Here is a 24,244-nt window from a genome sequence, read left to right as displayed (position 1 = left end):
TCAGACATCAATGATTTTTGAGTTTTTATATTTACTTAAGTTCCTGTTGTTGTTTAGTAGTTAAGTCATGTCTGACTTTTTTGTGACCTCATGGACTGTAGCTCACCAGGCTCCTCTGTCCATGGGATTTCCCAGGCAAGAATACTGAAGTGAGTTGCCATTTCCTTCTCCAGGGGATCTTCCTGATCCAGGGATTGAATCCATGTCTCCTGCATTGGCAGGTGATTTCTTTACCACTGAGCCACCAGAAAAGCCCTTTATTTAAGTAAACACAAGCAAATTCTTTTCACTTATTCTTTGAAAATAAAATCATGACACGCTTGCTATAGAGAATCTGGATAAGTATTAGAAATCCCTTTCTGTTAGACTGGTTTAGAATATGAGGTTGCTTTAAAGTTTAGTAATTACTTGCTTTTGCAAGCTAGGCTTGTGTGTTCCTTTATAATACCATTTCCTGAAAAACACAGAACATTCGGTCTATTTGGTTCTTGTCAATTATGTGAAAAAGTAACCACAATAACCAAAGATCTTATCTGGTGATAGTTAGACTAGAAAATCTCTTATTTATTTCCTTGTCTTGATGCTTGGCCTGTCACTCTTTCAGCAGTTAACCTGAAATAATTTAGTATTAGTTAATTAGGAGCCTAGTTTTCACAGTCTGACAGAGACATCCTAATGTTAAGATGATTAAGAAAGGTCACCCTCAAGCCTTATCTTCTATTTAAGCTATAGAAGCAGTTGACTTTTCCAGTCTTCCAAAGCCCTTTGTTACTGAACCCTTTATATCTATCGCACTTAGTAGTAACACTTAGAAAACTGCTTTTAGCAGAACTCCCTTTCTGCTTGCAAACTGGCTAATTCTTGCTTAGTTTCATCTCATCCCTTCAGTACATTGTGAAAAGCAACAGCAAGTAACATAAACCAATCTCCTGAAATATTCCAACGCTGTTTCCTACATCTTGAGACTCAGGAAATACATTACTGGCTTTCCAGGTATCTGTGGAGGACCGTTTTATCAAATAGTTTGCCATGTCAAAGTCAGTTCAATAGCTCTCCAGCCTACTGTAGCTGTTTCCTCACTGGGTGTTGTCCAGTGTCTGTATATGTGCTACATATTGTGTGTGTGTGTGTGTATGCTCAGTCTTGTCTGACTCTTTGTGACCCCGTGGACTGTAGTCTGCCAAGCTCTTCTGTCCATGGGATTCCTAGGCAAGAATACTGGAGTGGGTTGTCATTTCCTTCTCCAGGGGATCTTCCTGACCCAGGGATAGGTTTTGTTATTGCTGTATTCCACTTCTATGTACTAATTTCTTTATTGACTAAGATATATTTAGTAGGTACAGAAGCTCAAATGACAGGAAAATTTATTTCTCTCTTGTCACATTGTGGAGGGGGGCCCAGCAGCATGCAGAGATAGCTCTGTATCATAAAATCAATAAAGGGCTCAGATTCCTTCTGTATTGTTACCCTGCCAGCCTCTATCATATTTAAGGTGCTTATGGAATCCAAAGGATGTGAGAATGAGGCAGTTGCAAATGCTAAGTCTTCTAGTTCTAGGTAATTATAGGATTAAACATCAGCTATACTCATGTTATGATTTACTACTTACATATTTAAACTTGTTATATTAATCACTTAGTAAATTGCATATTATTCATTTCATTGGTTGGATGATCTTGTTACTTTCAACTAGTCTTTTTTTTTTTTTTTTTTTAGAAAGTATTAACTTCTGGTTAAGCAGGGTAAGAAAGAATACTCTAACTGAGCAGTGTCCTGGGTAGTAGGGTCTCTTCAGAATTTGTTACTGCTTATACTTTTAGGGTTCCCAAGAAGGATGATGACCCTGGTCTTTGAAAAAGCTAAAATTAGGAAGAACCAGTGGAAAAGGAAAATAATTTTTAAAAATACAGAAGAGGAAATGAGTAAAAATCTAGCACAGATGTTTGTTTCTTCTTGTTTTCTTCCCAAATGCCTCTTCTGGTAGCCTCGATCTAGTAGCTTATCCAGGTAGAAATATTTATCTAAATAAAGAATGAACAATTGAATAGTAATGACATAATGATAATGCATTAGATTTGTAGGAGTTTTAGAGTTTCCATTGTGCCTGAAACAATGAGACCTAACCTTTGATAGAAAGGCGTGGAAAGAAACAACTTACAGTGATAGGTTCTGAAAGAGAATTGTTATAAGAAAAGAAAGTGCTTATAGCAACTGTGTGTTAATCAGTTTTGCACAGTCAGTAGGATGACAAGACTCCTCTTTGTGACCCCATGGACTATAGTCTGCCAGGCTCCTCTGTCCATGGGATTCTGCAGGCAAGAATGCTGGAGTGGGTAGCCATTCCCTTCTCCAGGGGATCTTCCCGACCCAGGGATTGAACCCAGGTCTCCTGTGTTGCAGGCATATTCTTTACCATCTAAGCCACCAGGAAAGCCCCATAGATGTAAAGGTTCAACTAAACTGATCTGTATTTATCCATGTAACTATTTTGTGAGCTCCTTTAGAGGTGACATATTTCTTTTAATACAAGCAAAAGATACCTAAGTACGCATTATAGTTTGCCGATATAAAGACAGACCAAGTAAGCCTGAGAGAAAGCAATCCATCTAGAATCAAATGATTACATCCAGTATAGATGTAGAATTTGATTATAAGTTTAAATGAGCATTTTATTTTTAATAATTAAAATGTAATTTAGAAGGAAATTTTAAATAACCTTCATATTTCAATGATATTTTAACTTTCTCACCTGAGCATTTTAAAAGGCTGTATTATTAAACATTATATCTGTATCTTGGTCACCTTAAGTATCAAGTAAATTACTTAGAGAAGTAATCTGAGACTTTCAGTAAATCGTGTAGGTCTCCTTTATGGGACTTAATTTCTTTTTTCCATGGAATAGAAATAACTTATCTTGATATAAGAATTATTATTAAAGATGGAAACAACATATATTTCAAATAACTTCATTTTAAAACCAGATCTCATATTTTAGAGATTTACAGAAAAATTGAGAATACAGTACACAGTGTTCCCATATACAGCCCCACAAGTTTTACTTATTTTTTCCCTTATTATTAACATCTTGCATAATTGATGCACTATGTTAATGAGAGTTCATAACTTAATCACGTGTTCTTAGCTTTTACCTACTATCCTTTTCTGTTCCAGGAATTTTTTGGTTTGTTTGTTTAGTTGCTAAGACATGTCTGACTCTTTTGCGACCTCATGGAATGTAGCCCACCAGACTCCTCTGTGCATGAATTTTCCTGGCAAGAATACTGGAGTGGGTTGCCATTTCCTTCTCCAGGGGAACTTCCCAACCCAGGAAACCACGTTATATTCAGTCATTATGTCTCTTTAGGCTCTGTTTGGCTGTGAGATTTTCTCACACTTTTCCTTGTATTTGATGTTCTTGAAAATTCTGAGGATTGGTCAGGCATATTACAGGATGTCCCCCTCTTGGAGTTAGCTTGATCTTTTTCTCATAATTAGACCAGGGTTATGTGTTTGGGGGAGGAAGATCACACAGGTAGTTTCATTTTCATCCTATCATATCCGAGTACATGACTTATGATTGTTAATGTTGGTGATTACATGGAGCTGTTTTTCACTTTTCTCAATCTCAAATCTTTTCCCCCATGTTTATTCTGTAATTTTTCAAAGAAAGTCTCTGTGCACAAAGTATGGGTATGGAGTTATACACCCTGACCTTTAAGGTGGGTAGCTACATAAATTATTTAGAATTTCTCTTCATGAAAGATTTGTATCTTCTCCTTTGTTTATTAATTTATTCAATTATTTGTTTATATCAGCATGGACCCATGGATATTTATTTTATACTGTGGGTTATAATACAATAAATACTACTTGATTTATTCTGTAGCTCAGATTATTCTAGCTCTGGCTACTGAGAGCTCTTACTGTTGGCTCCTTACTTTTTTAACTTAGACTCACAGCATGTGATTGGTCTATTTTTCAGTTTCAGGATTTTGACAGTATAAAATGCTCCAAGCTCATCTTATATGTTTCTTGTCTCAGACTTAGAGTAAGCTATTTCTCTAAGGATCTCTGGTTCTTCTTTTTGGAGAATGGTATTGAAAACCAGGATCTGAGCATTAGGTGGGGCTATTGCTCCTGGGGTGTTGTTTTAGTCCAGTGTCAGCTGACAGAGCAAAGAAGTATATGTGTGTGTGCTAACTATATTCAGATAGACATGAGTTCATACTGATCTGTCCAACTTTAATCAATTAGCCACAAGGATCATTCCATCCTCTTCCCCTTACTTCTCTTTAAGTTTCCACTCCAAAAATGAAAAAATTGGCTCGCACCATCCACTGTGTGGCCATCTCGGCTTCCCAGGTGGCTCAGTGGTGAAGAATCTGCCTGTCAGTGCAGGAGACACAGGGGATCTGGGTTCAATCCCCGGGTCAGGAAGATCCCGTTCAGGAGGAAATCGCAACCCACTCCAGTACTTTTGCCTGGGAAATTCCATGAACAGAGAAGCCTAGCAGGCTCCATTGGATCGCAAAAGAATTAGACATGACTGAGTGACTGAACATGCATCTGGTATCTATTTACCTATTTTTTTCTATTCCATTATAGGTTATAGCAGTGTTAAAGTTGTGAATGCCTTCCCCCAGGAGGAAAAGCTTTATGCCTTGGAATACAGCCCTTATATGCAGTTCCTTTTCCCTTTGGTCTTACAGATCCATTGATTTTCTTTTCTTTTTTCCATTTATTTTTATTAGTTGGAGGCTAATTACTTTACAATATTGTAGTGGTTTTTGCTATACATTGACATGAATCAGCCATGGATTTACATGTGTTCCCCTTCCTGAACCCCCCTCCCACCTCCCTCCCCATCCCATCCCTCTGGGTCATCCCAGTGCACCAGCCCCGAGCACTTGTCTCATGCATCCAACCTGGACTGGCGATCTGTTTCACATTTGATAATATACATGTTTCGATGCTGTTCTCTCAGATCATCCCACCCTTACCTTCTCCCACAGAGTCCAAAGATCCACTGATTTTCAAAACCACTGAGGTCAGTACTTTTCTCTCATCTCCTTCAGTGAGATTGTTTCATATATTTATGATATAGTTACATTCTCTTCTCACAGTCTGCATTCCTTCCTGGAATCTTGTGATCTCCAGATTATTATTTTTAAAATTTCGCACATATTAGATTCATTTTTTTGTGCTAAAAAATCTTGTGAGTTTCGACAAATGCATCACATCATGTGTCTGTAGTTAGAATACCACACAGAATAATTTCACTATGTAAAAATCCTGTGTGCTGTACATGTTTATCCTCCCCTTCTGACTAGGATCCCTAGTTTGAGTTTTTTCCTTTCCATGTCTCCATTTTGGTCAAGGACAAAAATTCTGGTTCAATTAAATGAGCTCTGAATAATAACAATCTCCTCTGTTTAGAAATGTTGACTTTAATTAAAAATCACAATAAATGTTAATATCTGACAATTACCTTTCAGTGTAAGTGAAGAACCCAATTACAGTCATTGTAATGGACCATAATAATGAATGGACTGTAGTGTTTATTCCCTTTAGGTGTGAAATTTAATTCAATTATTGATGCAGGGTTTTGAATAGCAAACAGATCTTCTAAATGTTTTTTCTATTTTCTTCAATAAAGCAATGATTAAAAGTTTGGAACAGAGAAATAAGATATAAATATGTTTCTAATTTTATTTTATTCAAACCCCTTTAGTTATTAATGCCCTTCTCAGTGGAATGCAACATATTTGGGGAACACACGGGAGATAGGGTGATAACTTTGGGTCTTGTTTGCCACAACAGTAATACTTTTGGAAGCCTCCATATATGTTTGGCATGTCGACAGTATTGCTAATTCCCCTCCACCCAAAGTTTATCCTATAAAGAATGCTTTAAATGCCAGTTAAATACATGATTTTTATTATCAAAATACCACATAGAAAATACCAGCCAACTGTGGTTACTCTACATTTAGAGAAGCATGAAGTTCACTTTTGAGTCCACAATCTGTCAAGAGTGGTAAGGTGTCTGAGATTTTGCCCTTCTAGTAAGCTAACAGTCTGTCTGCCATAGATTCAAAGATCCTGGCAAAAGTGGGACTCCTGGGACAGAGTTAAAGGATTTTGTTACTCATGGCAAATGAGGCAGCACAAGTTTCACTTTTCTCTTGCTTCCCACGTCCCATGGGGGTGACATGGAGGTGGGCTTGGTCAATGCAATGGATGTGTGTCATAGTGGAGAAACTCGAGTCTAGAAAACCCTAATCTTTTAAAAGCCTTCAAGTAAACCTGTCCAACCTTTGACTCAAAGATAGACATTATCTTTATTATCCTGGGCATCACCTAAACACACTTCTGTCTCAGGGGAGATAATAGCTCTATTTTCCAACCTTTCATGCTGTTTAGACATCCTTAAAAAGATATTCTAGAACAAAGCTATCAGTGCTTCTGTTTTCAAAATATTCATAAGTGCAAACGAAGCATGGAAGTTTGTCTCCCAACATAATTTCTCTGTCTTCCTGAGACAAGCAATAAATTTCATTATTGTATAGAAAGATTAATAATTTTATACAAAAATACTAGATATTGTGTTATTACTAAGAAGTATAGTTTTGAATGTCAGCTAATATTTCATTTAAAAATCATATATTCCATTTCCATCAAAGGTCCATCTAGTCAAAGCTACTGTTTCTCTAGTAGTCATGTATTATGTGAGAGTTAGACTATTAAGAAAGCTGAGCACCAAAGAATTGATGCTTTTGAACTGTGGTGCTAGAGAAGACTCTTGAGAGTCCCTTGGACTCTCAACCAGTCCATCCTAAAGGAAATCAATCCTGAATATTCATTGGAAGGACTGATGCTGAAGCTGAAACTCCAATACTCTGGCCACCTGATGTAAAGAACTGACTCTTTGGAAAAGATCCTGATGCTGGGAAAGAGTGAAAGCAGGAGGAGAAGGGAACGACAGAGGATGAGATGGTTGGATAGCATCACTGATTCGATGGACATGAGTTTGAGCAAGGTCCAGGAGCTGGTGATGGACAGGGAAGCCTGGTGTTCTGCAGTCCATGGGATCACAAAGAGTTGGACACGACTGGACTGAACTGATAATCCATTTCCATACTTACTGTAAGAATAATTCTTTGGAAAGTTGTGTGAGCCATTTTATTTTCTCTTTTGTCTCAAATTATGAATTAAATAAGGCAAAATACTTTTTTATTAGCAGTTATAGAAAATTATGGAATTATATTGACAAATTAATTTTTTCCTTGAAAATACTTTAGGCAACATCAAGTCAGTTTGCTAAATTTTCAATTATGTTTTGATTTTGAAGTTTCAAAAGTTTTTTAGAAATGAAGAAATAAGGTCAAGTAATTCTTTTCTAGCCAATGAGTGCTTCTGACTCATCCCCTCCATGTACCTTTCCACAGTTCTTAGAATCAGCTATAGTGCCTTTTTGCAATGTGGGTAGTTCTTGCTTCAGACTTGTGAATTTTACTCTAATATATTCTAGTCTATTGTATGCTATGCTATCTTATATCCTATCCCATCCATTCCATTCCATTTTATTCTGCCTCCATTCCATTCTGTTCCATCCACTCCATTAATAGTGGTCACAACTGAAAGTTTATTTCATCATCCTTTAATGGTTTTTGATCTGCAGTTAAAAAAAACACACACACACACACTCTGTTTGTTAAAATAATTCAAGTTGTCTCTAAATTTGGGAGTAAGAGCTCTTAATTACTTTAAAAAGAGATCTTATTTTCATATTAAAATGATAACAGAGGAATACCACACAGGTATGGAAAACAGCTCTAGCATTTTTTTTAAAATAAAAATTACTTTTATTTTGACTCCAAGATGGGTGTTTTGTTTTAAAACACATTCTTTGATCCACAAGGTCTTTCAACCTTTGAAATTTGGAAGAAGATAGCAAAAAGCTGCTGTTATACTGTCCTGGCCAATTCTGATATGGATTGGACAAATTGTGCTCCAATTCTTTTTTGTTTCTAGATCATAAATTATCCTGTTTATGTAAATATCAGTTTCCTAGCCCCTCTCTCTGTGTACAATATTCTTTAAAGGCTATCATGTGAAATTAAATGTAAAACTTTTGCTCTGTGCTCTGAAAAAGGGCTCTAGAAAATACATGTTAGCAATGGGTGAGAAAGATGATTTTGCTAACCGAGTCTTCAAATATGTCTGCTAAAATGTCCCTGAAGATTTATTTAGAAGACAATATGATAAGCGCCAAGTGAAGATATAGGACCTATTTGCCTGTCTACTTAGGAGTTTGGAATCAAACAAATTTGTTTCTTTGAGTTATTTCTTTGGCATATTTTATTAGTATGTGTGAACAATTATATAGAATATTTAATTAAAATTGAGAGTAGACAAATATTAAGTTAAAGTTATTCAAATGGCCATTGATAATAGATTTCCTAAAATTATTATAAAGTTAAATATTCTATTTTAGCTTAAAAAAAGAAATTCCACTGTTATCCATAGAGACTTTTGTAAGAAGCAGCTATTTCCCTTTGTTTAAAATCTTAAAATAATAATTAGCTCATGTGAGGAAATAAGATATAAGTACAGCTAAAGGTAGAAGAATGGCTTTTATTCACATTTTATTCCTTTATTTTTCTTTTCCTGAGGCTTGTGGTCAAGGTGGTACAATTGTATGTGAAGGTTATTATTATTTTTTTTAATTTGAGGAGCAAGTCCTGTTGAATGAATTTCCTGCAAAGTATAGTTTCCATAGCAACTGTAACTGTCTTTTATTTTCACATGTACCATTTAGAATTAGTTGACAATAATAATTATAGTCTAAGATAAAACATTTGCTATACAGCAAAGACATGTGTAAAGACATGGTTTTGGAAAATTGTCCTAGTTTAGAGACACTGAAAATAATTTTTAAGGAAAATTCAATTTTTTAGCTTAAGTAAATGATTGAAATTCTAATCTACATATCCAATGTGAAGTATTGAAGTGTTATTGATACTTGCAAAGAACATTTTCCCTCTCATATTTCAAAATTACATTTGTTATTCTAAAATTTTACTCCTCAATCTCTTTCTCTCTCTCTCTATGCCTCTCAGTCTGCGTGTGTGTATGGATCAAACTTATCAAAACTTCTCCAGTTCAACTATTAATCTTATTTCTTTGGAAATATTTTGAGTATTGAACAACAGAACAATGTAGAAAATACACACTTACCCTTATCCTCTTTTACCTATAAAATCTCAGACTATAGGCCTTCTAAAGAAATCAAAGTAAGATTTTATATACTTGGAAGAAATGTCCCTTGACTTAGAACACGAAGAGGAAATCCAAAAGTTAACATATTTCCCGTATAACTTCAAATTTAGTTGCATCATGTTGTTGAAGACTAAATGAATTTATCTACTTCAGTGGCTCCATATAAATTAAAATATAAACAGGAAAGTATTTTTCAGTCATTGGATTATTGAGTGCCCATTTAAATAGTACCATACTGAATGTGATGCTACCAGTTCAGAATGAGATTTAAATTGTTTTGAAATTTTCCCCTGCAATATCACTTTATTAATGCCATTTCTTTGTTCAAGAATAAAAGTAAAAAACATGGCAATGACAATTTTGTGCCACATAATTAACTATGGTTATGCACTCAGGACACAATAATAAAGTGTTTCTCAGGTTGTACAAGTTTTCTTTGAGGTAGAGAAAAGCATAAGCAGATTAAAGTTCTCTTTATAACTTTTTTAGGCTGCAAGGGTTTCGTGGGGGAAAGCGTGTGCTGTGGTGGGGTGCTCCCGCGGATAGTGGAGGAGGGAGGGGATGACTACCAGCTGCTCTTCTGAGACCAACGACAGCAACGAATGCTCTACTTCCTCCATTAACTCCTTTTTTTTTTTTTTTTTAAATTCACAAAGAGAGGCCCATAGGATCCCTGGAGGGGCTCCTTCTGGGTGTGTATGAGGAAGCACACTTGTACAGTTCCAGGGTTTTACTGTGGTGGCTGTGAAAATGCACCACTCTCGTCTCCTCCTGAGGGCAGCATGGTTTACTGATGGCTTGAGCTGTTGCCCATTGAGTCCCTTTATAAAAAGAAGTGGGGCTCCTTAATGGGCTACTTTTGCTCAGAACTCTCCATCAACTCTGTGGAAATTTTCTTAGAATTCGACTGTAGTCAGAGACTCTTTTGACCTAATCCTCATCTCTCCATCTTCTCCTCAGGTGTCAGACCTGTATCATGGTCTGAAGGTTCTTCGCATTTTCTTCGGATTCCTCCTCTTCATCTTTCACAAGCTATTTTCTTCTACAATAAATGTCTTGCACATAATTACAAGCAATCAGCTGCTGTGGCATCTGCTTCTCAGAGCGTTTCATCTGACATAGATTTGGGGGGGAAATGTCAATAATTTGCTATCAGATGTGCTCATCATGAAGTATTATTGGATGCTCAGGTGTAGCCATTGAATAGGCAGTTAAGCACATAAATCTGAAGATGCAAGAAGTAAGATGAGAGGTCTATTCTGGAGGCAGGAATTTGGGAGTTGACCAAGTATCAATGGTACATAAGCAATAAAACAGGATGAGTTGACCAAGATAACGATGGAAATAGAGAGAAGGACAGGCCTGAGGATTAAGCCCAGGCTGACCCTCTCAACCAGAAAAGGTGAACGAGCAATGAGGTAGGAGGGAAATCAGGAGTGTGATAGGCTGGCAGTCAAGAGCAGAAAGTTTTTCAATTATGGTGAAGTCTTTAATTAACCTTGTAAATGTTGTTGATGGACCAAGCAATATGAAGTCTGAGTATCGACAACTGGATTTAGCAATTACGGAGGTAATTGCTGACCTTAAGAACAAAGCTATAGCGGAGATGTATGGTGGGAGATGGATTTCAGTGGATTATCAATAAAGAATTGGAGGGGAGAGTGATATTGTATAGAAATGAAGAAAATTGTATAGAGAAAGCTCTCAAGAAGTTTTGCCATAAAGGAGAGCAGGGTGTTGGGTGTTTTGTTCATTTGTTTGCTTTTGTTTTGTTTCTAAGATTGAAAAAAATGAAACTATGTTTTCTATCTTGATAGGAATGATCCAGTAAGGAGGGGGAAAAGAGATGGTATAGCAGGAAGAGGGGAAAGGCATTCTGAAGCCATGTCCCTGAGTTTCAGAGAAGAGTGGACAGTTCAACTCTTATAATAGAAGGAAAGGCAGATTGAATAGGCACAGATGGAGGTAGGTGGATAAATGTGGGTGCTGGCCCTTGTGGAAAAATCTCTTCTAACTGATTCTATTTTCTGAGTGAAAGTGGAATCAAAGGGAGGTGTGAGAGGTTTATATTTATCTAGAGAGAGTGAATAGCTTCAGGAATTGCAGTATGATTGCCTTGCGGCGTTAAGAACCCATTTGGGGTTTAGGCATGAATGTAAAATGAGAGCAGTCAGCACACGTTGGTTTTTTTCTGTCTTCATGATCAACTCTGCAGGGACAGCAGAAATAGGCAACGGGTTGGAATTAATTAGGGTTTGGATTTTACCAGTTGAATACTGAGGGAAGACAGGGGCAATGGAGTTGAGGTGGTCAGCAATGGAGTGATTTTAATACAAGGCAAGAGAGGGGATGAAGATGGTGAGCATCCAGGTTACCCCAGCATCCCTAAAGACATAAGCAAATGCCATTGGAGTTTGTGAGTAAAATTCTCCTTAAGTGACATTTTTATTAATATATCAGCATGGCTCAGAGACAGGTTTGGGAGTGGGGGTGCTTTTGCAAAGGAAAATCACCAAAGGAAGCACTAGAACACATCATTTGCCAACGGATAGCATCCTGGACAGAACCGAAGGACCGATAAGGCAGAGATATTAATGGCTCATATTTCAAAAGAGCAGGCTTTTCATGTTAACAGAATGTATCAGTGGAAATATTTGTCAAAGCAGTAAGCTTACTCAGTGATAATGTTTTACTCAGATAACTTGGGCCAACATGTATATTTTCTGCAAGAACTAGTCAGAAGATTTTAATGAGAGCAAAAATTGCACATTGAAACACAGCACTGAGATTTCTACCTCAGGTAAATTCTTTGTGCATTTAATACATTATGCTTTATACTAATTTGCATTAAAATGATAAATGCAACTATTCCTTGTATTAATATATATAGAAAAAATCCCAGTAAAACATGAACTTGAGGCCACTTCTACCATACATACCTCAGTAATTTCTTAAAATTGCTCCTTTAGGTACTCAAACATCACTTCTATGCACTCAAATGTTTTTAACTGCTGCTGCTGCTGCAAAGTCACTTCAGTCGTGTCCGACTCGTAGCGACCCCATGGACTGCAGCCTACCAGGCTCCTCCATCCATGGGATTCTCCAGGCAAGAATACTGGAGTGGGTTGCCATTTCCTTCTCCTGTTTTTAACTAGTGTTCTTTAAATAGCCTATAGCCAAATGATTTATATGTCCAAACAAATTAAATATTGTTCTATAGCAATTATTCTTAGACTTTTGACAAATATCAAATTTTAAAAATATTAGAATATAAAATTACAGTTCTTGCCTTGATTTGTTACTTCAATTTGGTTTGCTTATATGTACAATTTATTGAATAGATACACCAATATTTTATATAGCAGCAAAACTGACTAAGCAGTAATATTTTAAAATTTCTTTTGAAATGTCCACATCTCAACAAAATTTTTACAGCTCACATACCATATTTCTGGAGAACATATTAGAATTTTCTGCAGTAGGAAAAGTAGACATGTAATATACTTTTTCATTTTCTAGTTATTAATTATTCTAAAGATAATGTTTTTCTTGTCTAATTGTGGCTACAGGGTGTGACAACTGTTCCTTAGGTGCACCATTCCACCTTTGAGAATAAGCTGATATTTTTCTTAAGGCATATTGACTCTCTCTAGCCATAAGAAATTGGCTTACTTGCCCCTGAAGGGTATCCCTGGGCACAGTGTATATGGGAATAATGAAATCTGTCATATACCTTCAAGGAGTATCATTTTCAGGGACCAGCAGGTTGGAGCTCATTCCTGGTTCTGGCACTCTCCATGGGCTGTGTGAATTTGGGTAGGTCCCTTCATCTTTTTGTGCTTCGGCTTTGCGCTTCATCTGTGTTCCCCTCACAGTCTTGAATAGAATATTAAATGCAAGAGAATAGGACTTGATCTGGTTTAACAAAGAATCTCCAGTCCCAGCACATAAATGGATCGTGAATCAATATTTGTTGGATGGATAAATATATAACTTATATAATTAGAAGAGTTTAGCAATAGTAATTATATAATAGGAATACCTTGAAAATACAGTGACAGAATACATGATAAGTACAGAGCACAGCCTGGATCTCTTCTTGGGGAGAGTTCTAGATAAGCCAGGATGAGCTTGCTTCTGTGTCTATTTCCCCTTCAGATTATGGATGGCATTTATATTAGGACAAGTGGCCCTGTGGTATGCTCTAGCACCTGGGAATTGTGTAAGAGGGAAAATATTTATTTTATTACTACTCATATATCTCTTAAATATTTCATAATATTTGGGAGAAGTGGAAAAAAGCCAAATGGATTAAAGTATTTTAGCATACAATTTAAAATTCATGCCATCAATGAAAAGGTTTTTAGAGCTTAAGCATGCATATCAGAAACTAGAGGTAGTGTATAAGATATTTCATTGATTTTAAGACACGTATTTTAAAATTTTTACATATCCAAAATCTGGATATATTTTGCAATTAGTGGTATCTTACAATTGATTGGACTTTCTTTTGTTCTTTTTCCTGTCTTTTCTCTCTTTCTCTCTCTCTGTAGTTAATAATATAATAAGGTATCCTTAAATAGATTTAATGACATATTATACAGAGATATATTAAATTTGTCTTTCTCAGTGTTTATTTCTTACCATAACTGAATCCTAGAAAGGACCTGTTAGGCATTTTGTTAAATTTCCCAGCCCATGGAATACTAATACCAAAGATATAAGCTATAATCTTTTTGTGTATTGCATGGATATACGTGTTGTATGAATAAAAACAGTAGGATTTTTTTTGTCCCCCTCCAAAAAACAATTTTTGTCCCCTTGGGGACACTATTATATTCATTGAGATTGCAGGTATGAAAATAATACTCTATATTATTCTTAGTTTTTGAAATCTCATTTACAAGAACATTGGAAATCATAAACTAATTCCCAGGTTTAGAACTGTTGGCTTTAATTATATAACAAACTGACTAGGAATTTTATTTTTTCCTGAAATACTGTCAAAATGCATGTAAAGTTGGAACATTTGATATTTACCCCAACGATCAGAAAGCTATGCACAATACTTTTTGTTAACAATTAAAAGCTTGTCAGATTCATCCAATGGTATCATTCAACATAACATTCTCATATTATGAAATAAGATGATTTAATAATTTCAATGTATATACATTTAAGATCCTCACCACTTCATCTTTACTTACAAAGTCACCATTTTAAAGACATAACTTGAACACTGAGTCAATAATGAGATATTTAAAGACCATCTAGTTTCCATGGAGTATAAAGAGATATCGCCTTTATGCTCCACACATGCACTCCATGGGAATGATGAGGAAGTGCAATTCTCGAAGCCTTTAGTTAGCACTCTTCTACCACAGCCTAGGTAGTGTTTGGGTTCTACCTTCAAAACTAATGATGGAACACAGAACTCAGTCCATTTGGGACCAATGTCTGCACCAGAGGAAAGACGGGCACTCAGTCTATGATCATCAAATCAGGATTTTCTCTCGAAAAGCTAATTGTTATATTCAGCAGCTTTAACTGTTCAATAAAGGAGTGATTTACTTACTTGGAGAGTATCTTTTTATAGCAAAATTGTCCACCATGATCTTCAATGTTCACTTATCTTTGCTCTGGGCTATGCCGTTTAATGTCCATCCTTTAAAATTAGAGGTGCAAAAGACTCTAAAAATTAGTGATAGGAAAACGTTTAATGTTCTTGTATGCATTGCACTATTATTTTATATTTGACAATTCCAACATGTGTCGATTGGCCTCGTTGCCTTGGGTTGTGTTAAATGGCTATTTTTGAGACTCAAGTGTGTCAGAACAATGTGCTGTTGTTTTGGGGGGATGTGGACTATTCTAGAGGACCAAGCAATGAGTCAACTAAAATGAACACAGGCAGGACTCAAAATAGACTCAGCGGCAGTGTACAGACATCCATATCAAGGCTTTATCAATCAAGTTAGTTTTACACAAGTTTTGTAAGTAAACTGAAAGTGAATTCAAAACCAGAAATCATCTCCTCCACTACTCCTAGTACTTGCTCTTTCTCTGCCTTTCAGTCGAAGCATCTCCATGATACTCCGGGCATAGACATCTCTCAAGTTCACGCTGATATATGAGTCAGTGGCTATGTTCTTGGTAAGTTTCTTCAGAGCCTCACGCTGTCTAACAGCTGCTTCCTTGAGCTTCAGGGTGAAGTAGCAAGCGGAGAAGCGGTCGTTAATAATAGCAATGGGCAAGGCCAAGACAAGGATTCCCGATAAGATACACATGAAGGCCACAATCTTGCCCGTGGTGGTGTCTGGTCTGATGTCTCCATATCCCACGGTGGTCATGGACGTTGTGGCCCACCACCAGGCACAAGGGACACTTGTGAAGGTTGTGTCGGGGATGCTCTGCTCAGCAAAATATTCCACAGTTGAAAATATAGAGATTCCCACAGATAGAAACAGGAGCAGCAGGCCAACTTCTTCGTAACACTGGGTGATTGTCATTCCAAGGGAGCGTAAACCTGTAACAGAACAGTTGGTGTCAGTCACGGGCATCCCTTCTCCTTTCCTCTGCCCGTTTCCTCTCCCTCTCCTTCCCTGCTATCCATCCCAAAACATGCATCATTTGACATTTCCTATGGCTCCAGCATTGGGCAAAGTTCTGGGGGTACAGAGGTGATAAGTTACAATCTTCAGCAAGTTCTTAGTCTAGTTGATGGGGACTGACTGAGAAGGCTAGAAATAAATATAGTTAGATTCATTCACTCACTTATCTATTACACGTGCGTGTGTGCGTGCTAAGTTGCTTCAGTCACGTCCGACTCTGTGCAACCCTGTGGACTATAGCCCGCCAGGCTCCTCTGTCCATGGGATTCTCTAGCCAAGAATACTGGAGGAGGTATTCTTGCCATGCCCTCCTCCAGGGGATCTTCCCAACCCAGGGATCGAACCTGCGTCTCTTAGGTCTCCTGCAGTGGCAGGCGGGTTCTTTATGACTAGTACCACCTGGGAAGCCCCTAGCTATTAGACACCTACTATTTATACAAAAAAGATGAGAGATGAGGTGAAGGGTAGGCAGGGGACATTTGATAGCACTTTGTCCTTTATACAATGAGAGCCTCTACAAGGAAGGCTATTTTGGTCAGGTCTGCATTTCTATGCAACCTTGCACACTATTCTAAGGCAGTTTCATGTTGTCTCCTTATATTTTATGTGTCTGTTTTTCTCACTTTCCTGATAAAGCTTAACACAATTAGGGGCATCATAATCTGAAAGAGCCAGAAGAAGCAAAAGATGAGAATGAAGTGAAGCAGTAAAAACAAGTTAGGATTCAGGAACAAGATTCACATAAGAACATCAAATCTACATGTGAGGACATTCTTAAAGGGGTAGCAGGAGGGGTTCTAGTACTCCATTTCAATGGCACCCATTGAAATTTTTGTCCTTAATACCAAAGCTATAGCAAGAGGAGCCCATTACAGGATCGCTATTTGAATAAGGCATCTTCCCTAACACTAGAGATACTAATTAAAGTTAATCCACATTTTGAAGTCATATTAACATGATGTCACAATGATATTGTCTTAAAAGTCCAAAGTATACCTCTTGGAATTAAGTTTAAATTTTTATTCACTAGAGACTATTTTAAATACATTAAAATACTATTTCTGCTCTGATTATTCTGAATTTTGTTCTTAGAATTTTGAGATGTTTTTGAGTTATTAGCCAGCTATTTTAAAAGACCAATGAATATAATTTTGAGATTTAACTTTAAAAGGCATTTTAAACAATATCTTTAGAATACCTTTTAGAAAACTGGCCTTGATGTGTCTGTACTGAATTGGATTTCTGAAATTGAGAACATATGAAGAAATGCATAGTGTTTGGAAAGATTGTTTTCATTCCAATGTTCTAAACAGTTCATTTTGAAAAGAAACAAAGTGGCCTGAATTTCTGCAGGTTATATCAATTAACTCAGATAATCCTAAAAAATAACATGAGATAGATGTTATATTTATTATGCTGTTTTACGGGTGAGCAGACCAAGGCACAGAAATGTAGCATATCTAGTACATACTAGTACAAAGACTAGTACAAAGACTAACATGCCAAAGACTTAAAACTAGGCTGTCTGGTCCATAGCCTAGTTTATACTAGGCCTATAATACTTCTCAATTTTATTTATAGTTAATACCTAGAGAAATACGTGCTCTATGTTTATATTTTGCTAAATGTAATGCTCAGGATAAAACTGTCAAATATTCATTGCAACTGTTCATATCTTTTCAATAAATTAATATATTATTAATACTTCTACTTGCCTTAGAACTGAGAAAACCTTTGAAGAGGTGACATTGTGGAAATTACTATTATTTTCTTTTTCCTTTCTTTTGGGGAAAAATGTAGTCTTTACTGGGTGTTTTTAAATTGAATCCTGTGAAGAGTTTATAAATACTAGAAGAAAGCATCCTATTACGGGTGTCAGAAAACAAAGAGTGGTACTTCTAAAAGTTGTTGGAAACCCCATTATCAAAGCCCTGGTATGTGAGACTAGCTAGGAAAATACACTACCAAAATTATATTAGAAGTCCTAGTTTCCTCAGAGATGTGGGGGGAAAACATATCTGAGGTTCATTTTATCCTAGATATATAGGGAAAGACCTCTACCATCAACTCCTTTTAGGTGATCAGTCAAGCATACATCTAGGCAAATAAGTAGGAATAGGAGTCTCTAGTCAGTTATTTGTATTTATATGTACTGTATTAATATTGCATCCTACTCCAGTGTTTCTCAAGACCACCTACATCAAAGTTAGCTTGTTAAAATGTATGCTTCTGGATCCAACCCCCAAAACTAAAATCTGAGTCTCTGGAGTTGGGGCTCAGAATTTGCATTTTAACAAGCTTTTCAAGGGATTCTTGTTTTTATTAAAGTCTAACATAAGGGAACACATATGTGCTCCAGAACATCTAACAGACGGCAGGGCCAGCCACTGAGAATCCTTGCCCTTGGGAATGGAAGCATCATCTTTAATGGATTTGTATGATTTCCTCTGATTTGCCTATAATTTTTCATGTACAATTGTGTGTGTTTGTGTTGTGTAGAGATTTTTCTAGAGAGAGTGTTCTTAAGATTTTCAAGGCTTTTTGGATACATACAAAAGCTAAGGCATTCTTGTTACTGTCTCTCTTATGCCTCCCCAATTCAGGACAAAAAAATTCTCAGATACTAGACAGAGCATTTAATTAGTGTCTTTTGATTTCTTGTAAGTGCTTCCCGGATGGCTCACAGTGAAGACTCTGCCTGAGATGTAGATGTGGGTTTCATCCCTTGGATGGGAAGATCTGCTGGAGGAGGAAATGGCAACCCACTCCAGCATTCTTGCACTGGAAATCCCATTGACAGAGGAGCTTTGTGGGTTACAGTCCAAAGGGTCGCAAAGACCCTTTTACTTCTGAAGCAAACATTTCCATTGTTTCCCCCCAAAGTATGAGAAGGCCCCCAGTGCCCAGTCATCTCTTTTTGCATAGCCAGAGAAGGTCCTGGAGGATTGACTTTCTCTTCTGCCAACAAACTTGTGTGAAAAACATTTCCTTCGACACAGAAAAGAAACTGGCTTATGTTCCTATATATCATATATAATTTGTGCATATCTTTTTATGTGCTGTTTATGCATATTTTATGTAGCACCTTCCAGAAGCAGAGTGTCTTTAATTTTTGTACATCTTCTGGGCACCTGGGTTAAAATAAATTAAAATGAACACATGGTTAAATAGTTTCTCACATGTCTTAAGCAGAGAAAGTGTATGAGAGGCAAGTTGTCCTCTCTACCTGTGATAACAACCTCAAGGTTTTGCATTTCAGTACCTTTCTGGAGATCATAATTGGGTGAAATATAGATGATATTCTGAGTGTCAGTTGAGGGTCAAGAGTCGCTTCCCTCGGACCCTGGTCAAAGCCTAATACTTAAGAACAACAGCGAATGAAAAGGCATCACGAAACCTGAGTACCTGTGGAATGCCTGCCCAGTTTGAGCATGCGCAGAGCCCTGAGCAGCCTCAAAACCTGGACGATGCGCCCCACGTTTTCCAGCTCCTGCGTAGTCTGGCTGCCACTCAGGCTCTCTACCAGGAGAGTGATGTAGAAGGGCAAGATGGCAAGGAGGTCTATGATGTTCGGCACCTTCCTCAAGAAGCGGCACCTGTCCCTCACGCACAGGAAGCGCAGGACAAACTCCCCCGTGAACCAACTGATGCACACATACTCCAGGATTTCCAGCAGCTGCGGGTCCAGCCAGCTTAACTCGGCTGACATCAGGGCCATGTTGACGATGGACACCGCCACAAAGATGATGGAGATGACCCCAAAGATTCGGGCCGCTGTGCATGACCCAGGCTTCTCCAGGATGTTCCAGAGCTTCTGGCGGATGGTGGGGCAACGGCCCTGGGAAAAGTCCTGTTCACTCTCATGCTGACTCTCCTGGTCTTCTGTGTCCTTCTTAAAGTCTAATGTTTCACTCAGCTCCTTTCTTCTGAAGTATCTTTTAGGGAAGACAACCTGGTGATTAGTCTAACTTTTAAAAAATACTGAAGTGAAATGAGACTTGAACTCGGCAGTGAAATCATGCTTCTTAATTCAGTAACATGCAGATCAAGTTCATGCCATATTTCACCCAGGCCGTCTTTTCACAGGACTCAAATGTGAAAGATTATTGCTTTTAAAACGGCGCTTTTGTGGTAGAAGTTTATACAGAATAAATTATACGTAGCAAAGCTACTTTAGATTAATGCATTTTACGACCTACTTTTTTATTGTAACAAGAACAGAAGTTTGCAATAGGGATTTTTTTTTTTTTTAATGTGGGTAATGGAAAGATATTCATGATGAAATGGTAATAATAGCAAAGTAATTGCAAAATAATAGATCACCAAAGTCCCACACTTATTCACATGGAACCAACTTTCTGTCTTCTGGATTTAAAGCAGTTCTTTATCCAAGTCTTAAAACTGAAGGGTCCTAAGTGTGATAAAGTACCACTGTCTATATTGTAACCTTCATCCCTTTAGGTGCATTTCTGGGAGCATAATTTTTGACTCATCTTTTCAATCACCAGATATTTATTGCAGGCCTGACCGCTCTTGATTACAAGTGAATTAGCATACCTTCACCAGAAAAAGCAGAAGGTTCAAAAAGTTCCATCAAAACTTGGCTTTGATGCTTTCCGGCCCCCACTGCCACCCTGCCTTCTTCTGGCTCCTAAACGACCCACAGGTAGTATTCTTAGGCCTGGCTCGAGCGAGGCTTGGGTGAAGTCTCAAATTTTGTCCCCGGCCGCCCCATCCCCACGGCGCCCGCTGCCCCGCCCCGGCACCCACCTCCCCGCGCCCCCGCCCCCGGCGCCTCGCGGGTACCTGTCCCGGCAGCAGGAGTCAATGCTGAGCTCGTCGATGCCCCAGTACTGGATCTCCTGGAGGAAGGAGAGCGCGCACAGCTGCTCCATGACGTGCAGGCGGCCGGTGCGATAGTAGTGCAGGACGTAGCGGAAGGCTTGCGAGCTCCGGTCGAAGAAGTACTCGTTGTCCACGGGATTGGCGTCGTCACAGAGCTCCAGGGGGCTGGGCACGGCGGCCAGGGCCCCGCGGCGCCGGCACGAGGCCACCACCACGGCCAGCTTGCCCAGGCGCGTGTGCGGGAAGCAGGACAGCGCCTGCTGCGAGAGCACAAAGCGGCTGCCGCCCACGTTGACGGTGAAGCTGTCCCCGAGCGCCAGGGGCTCCCCTTCACCCTCGCTGCAGAAGACGCTGGAGTCCAGCGAGGTCAGGGAGGCGCTGTCCAGCGAGGAGTCCAGCGGCGCCCGGCCCCGGGGAGGCAGCTCCATCCTCGCCGCCGCTGCCGGAGAGCGCCTCGAAGTTGGGGGGGAGGGGGTTGGCAAGCCGGGATTTCCCGGGCTCCCGAGGGGGGTTCCTCCCACCCGCGAACCCTTCCTCTCTCCACCCGCTGTGCTGATTCTCCCTTTCGCCGCTAGGGAGCCGCGAGTGCGCGGGAGCCGCGCATCCGTGCCTGGGATGGAGACGAGGGGTGGCGCCCTAGGGAATCGCTCACGTGCGGACCAAGCAGAGGACAGCCGCCGGGCACACAGTTGGTCGCCGTGGTCCTTCTCGGACTCACTACCCGCTCGCCAACTTTGTAACTGAGATCTCCAGCCCGGAGGTGTTTGGGTGGAAGGCCTCGCTGCCGCTGGAGCGAGCGGGAAAGGGAAAGGGGAGAGAGGTCTACCGTGGAGGAGGGCTTGTCGAATCTTGAAGGAATGTAAGCAAGGGGGTGGGCGAAACTCACGCCCGCCTGCAGGGGACCAAAACGAAAAGTTCAGCAGCAAAGGAAGGGGTAACCGGGTCTGAGTCTTTTCCAACTTCAAGATGTATATTCCTCCCTCTTCTTTTGCGGCGCGGCCTCATAGGCTTCCCGGGGAGGGGTCGCTGGAGATGTGCGCACGTGGGGGAGGGTGACCTGGGCGCGCGAGGCGCATCATTTGCTGGCATTCACTCTCATTCCAATCTGGCACCCTCCTCTCCTAATTTTTGACCTCCTGGTAGGGAAATGAGGGCAGTTAACGCTGACTTTTGATTAAGTCTCAGCGAGTCACGGCGAACCAGGGGTCGCCGTGGCCAGCTCCCATCACGTGTTGAGACACTTTGCGCCCTTCGGTTCAGCCGAGTCTGTCCCTACAAGTTTCCTGGAGAGGAGGTGTTCTGGGCGCGTTTCTCGGCACACAGAGGAGCTGTCATTTTAGGAGAAGGGAAGGCAAAAAGACAAGGACTAGAACAGGCGTGGGCTGGGGCAGGAGTTTAAATAGGAACGACGACTCCGCAAAGGGAGAAGCCGAGCGCCGCGCCCAGGTGAGGCTAGGAGTGCATCCTCGGGGGCCCCCGGGAGTCGCGCCTTGGCCAACCTGTTGGACACGGGGCTGGAGTGGGGAGGCGGGCAGGGTGACTCACCTGCTGCTCCGGGCACATCTGGGTTGCGCTCAGAGCTCGCTGCTGGTTACGGAGCCTGGGTTTGATCCTCTGGATCTACACGAGTCTGACTTGACAGGTCCGGGAGCAGAGCTGTGCTAGCCACCGAGTTCCTCTGGTCTCCGTTCGTCGCCAAGCGCCTCGCGGCTCCGGCCCCGCGGCTGCGGCGGAGGGTGGCCGCCCCCGCCCGCGTTCCCTCCCAGCCCCCGGCGGTTCCCGGCGCCAGCTGTGGGGAGTGCGGGGAGCGGAGGGAGCTGAGACCGGAGGAGGAAGTGAGGCGCTCGGTGACTCTGAATATTACATTCATCCTGAAGGCACTTCAAGGATTCCTATATTAGATTCCCGGTTCCCTGTATCTGTGCGCTCAGGAATGCTAAAGAACAAAATTTTCAGCTGTGTAACTTCCCTAATCCTGCTAAACTCAGGGTTAGGGCAATTATGTTAACTGCTTTGAGTGGCACGGTTCAAGGTTTTCCTCATTATTTTCAGCAAGCTTCTGGGAACCTTGCATTTTTTTTTTTTTTTCAAAAGTCTTTGCAAAAATGAGTGAACCATACTTATCTCCTTTTTTCCCCCCTTGTAAGTAGTTTTCAAAGTATATATAAGGAGACAAGCAGGCAGTTTGATGCAGTACAAAGGGCTTTTTCAGAGACTGATCTGAAACATAGCTGTTTAGTTATGGCTTTGTTAGCTGGCAGTGGGACCTCTAGCCAGCAAAGGCCTCAACACCTTCCTTAGTAAAAGTTCAAGTTTTAATTAAAAAACACTCAGTGTTTACTGGGTGCTTACTTTAGGCCAGGAAATTTTTGTAAGCCCCTTACTCATCAAGTACCTTATATAATCATCATAACAATACTGTGAAGTAGAATATTCATTGAAAGGACTGATACTGAAGCTCCAATACATTGGCCACCTGATGCAAAGAGCCCACTCATTGGAAAAGACTCTGATGCTCTGAAGGATTGAGGGTAAAAGAGAAGAGGGTAGCAGAGGATGAGATGGTTGTACAGCGTCACTGACTCTGTGGACATGAATTTGAGCAAACTGGGGGAGATAGAGACAGATGGACAGGGAAGCCTCGTGGGTTATAATCCATGGAATTGCAAACAGTCAGACACGACTTAGGGACTTGACTTAGTATATAGGTACTGTGAAGTTTTTTTTTGTTGTTGTTTTTTTTTAAGGTAGTGAAGCTTTTCCCTTGCATAGAGAGAAAAACTTCTCCAGTATTTCAATTATTGATTGTTTGGGCATTGAAAAAAGCCAAAAGTTCTGCCTTATTTATCCCTTAGTGTGAATAACTTGAATCAAATGATTAGCAGTAGGTTATTCATCCCTTAGTGTGAATAACTTGAATCAAATGATTAGCAGGAGTAGTCTCCCATAACTTTACAGATTATTGTGAGGAAGAGGGAGAACTGGCTGAGGAAAATGACAGCTTTGGGTGAGAAGGGAGATCTTGGACAGGTGACCAGAGGTTAGCAAATGGTACCTGAGGCTCATGGGTTTCTTGCACTGCCACCAGACCTTGGACTTCAGTTGTAATTAGTGGTGTCCTATAGAATTGTAACAGTAACCATCCTTAAAGTGTAAGCCTCAAGCTAAGCATCTGAATTCTCACAATGATTCCATTAAGTAAGTTCTATTCTCCTTCCCTGCTGCATGCATTCTCAGTCGTGTCTGACTCTTTCCTACTCTATGGACTGTATGGGATTTTCCCAAAAAGAATACTGGAGCAGGTTGACATTTCCTCCTCCAGAGGATCTTCTGGACCCAGGGATCTAACCTGTGTCTCTTGCATTTCAGTCCGATTCTTCACCACTGAGCCGTCTGGGAAGCCCACGTCCTGTTATCCTTAGTCACAAATCTCAACTCAGAAGCTCTTCCAGTTGTACAGTGAGTGTGTAAAGGAGTACGTGAAGGGGTCTTTCTGACTCCAGATTT

General features: G+C 39.9%; 1 protein-coding gene across 2 annotated transcripts; it reads right to left on the bottom strand.

Annotated features, from left to right (window-relative positions):
* Window positions 1-14,473: 14,473 nt before the first annotated feature.
* On the bottom strand, window positions 14,474-22,456 carry KCNV1 (potassium voltage-gated channel modifier subfamily V member 1). 2 transcript variants are annotated; one of them, XM_061122849.1, is made up of 4 exons: window positions 22,283-22,456; window positions 20,699-21,629; window positions 19,298-19,827; window positions 14,474-15,807 (listed from the first exon to the last, which is right to left on the bottom strand). In XM_061122849.1, the coding sequence occupies exons 2-4, from the start codon at window positions 21,163-21,165 to the stop codon at window positions 15,296-15,298; spliced, it is 1,509 nt and encodes a 502-aa protein (XP_060978832.1). In that variant the 5' UTR covers window positions 21,166-21,629; window positions 22,283-22,456; the 3' UTR covers window positions 14,474-15,295. The 2 variants fall into 2 exon arrangements, with proteins under 2 accessions (XP_060978832.1, XP_060978831.1); XM_061122848.1 differs by lacking the exon at window positions 22,283-22,456 and having other exon boundaries at window positions 20,699-22,062.
* Window positions 22,457-24,244: the final 1,788 nt, after the last annotated feature.

Source organism: Dama dama, chromosome 21, assembly GCF_033118175.1.
Source record: "Dama dama isolate Ldn47 chromosome 21, ASM3311817v1, whole genome shotgun sequence".
Classification (NCBI taxonomy): Eukaryota; Metazoa; Chordata; class Mammalia; order Artiodactyla; family Cervidae; genus Dama; species Dama dama.
This window is presented reverse-complemented; position numbering and strand designations above follow the sequence as displayed.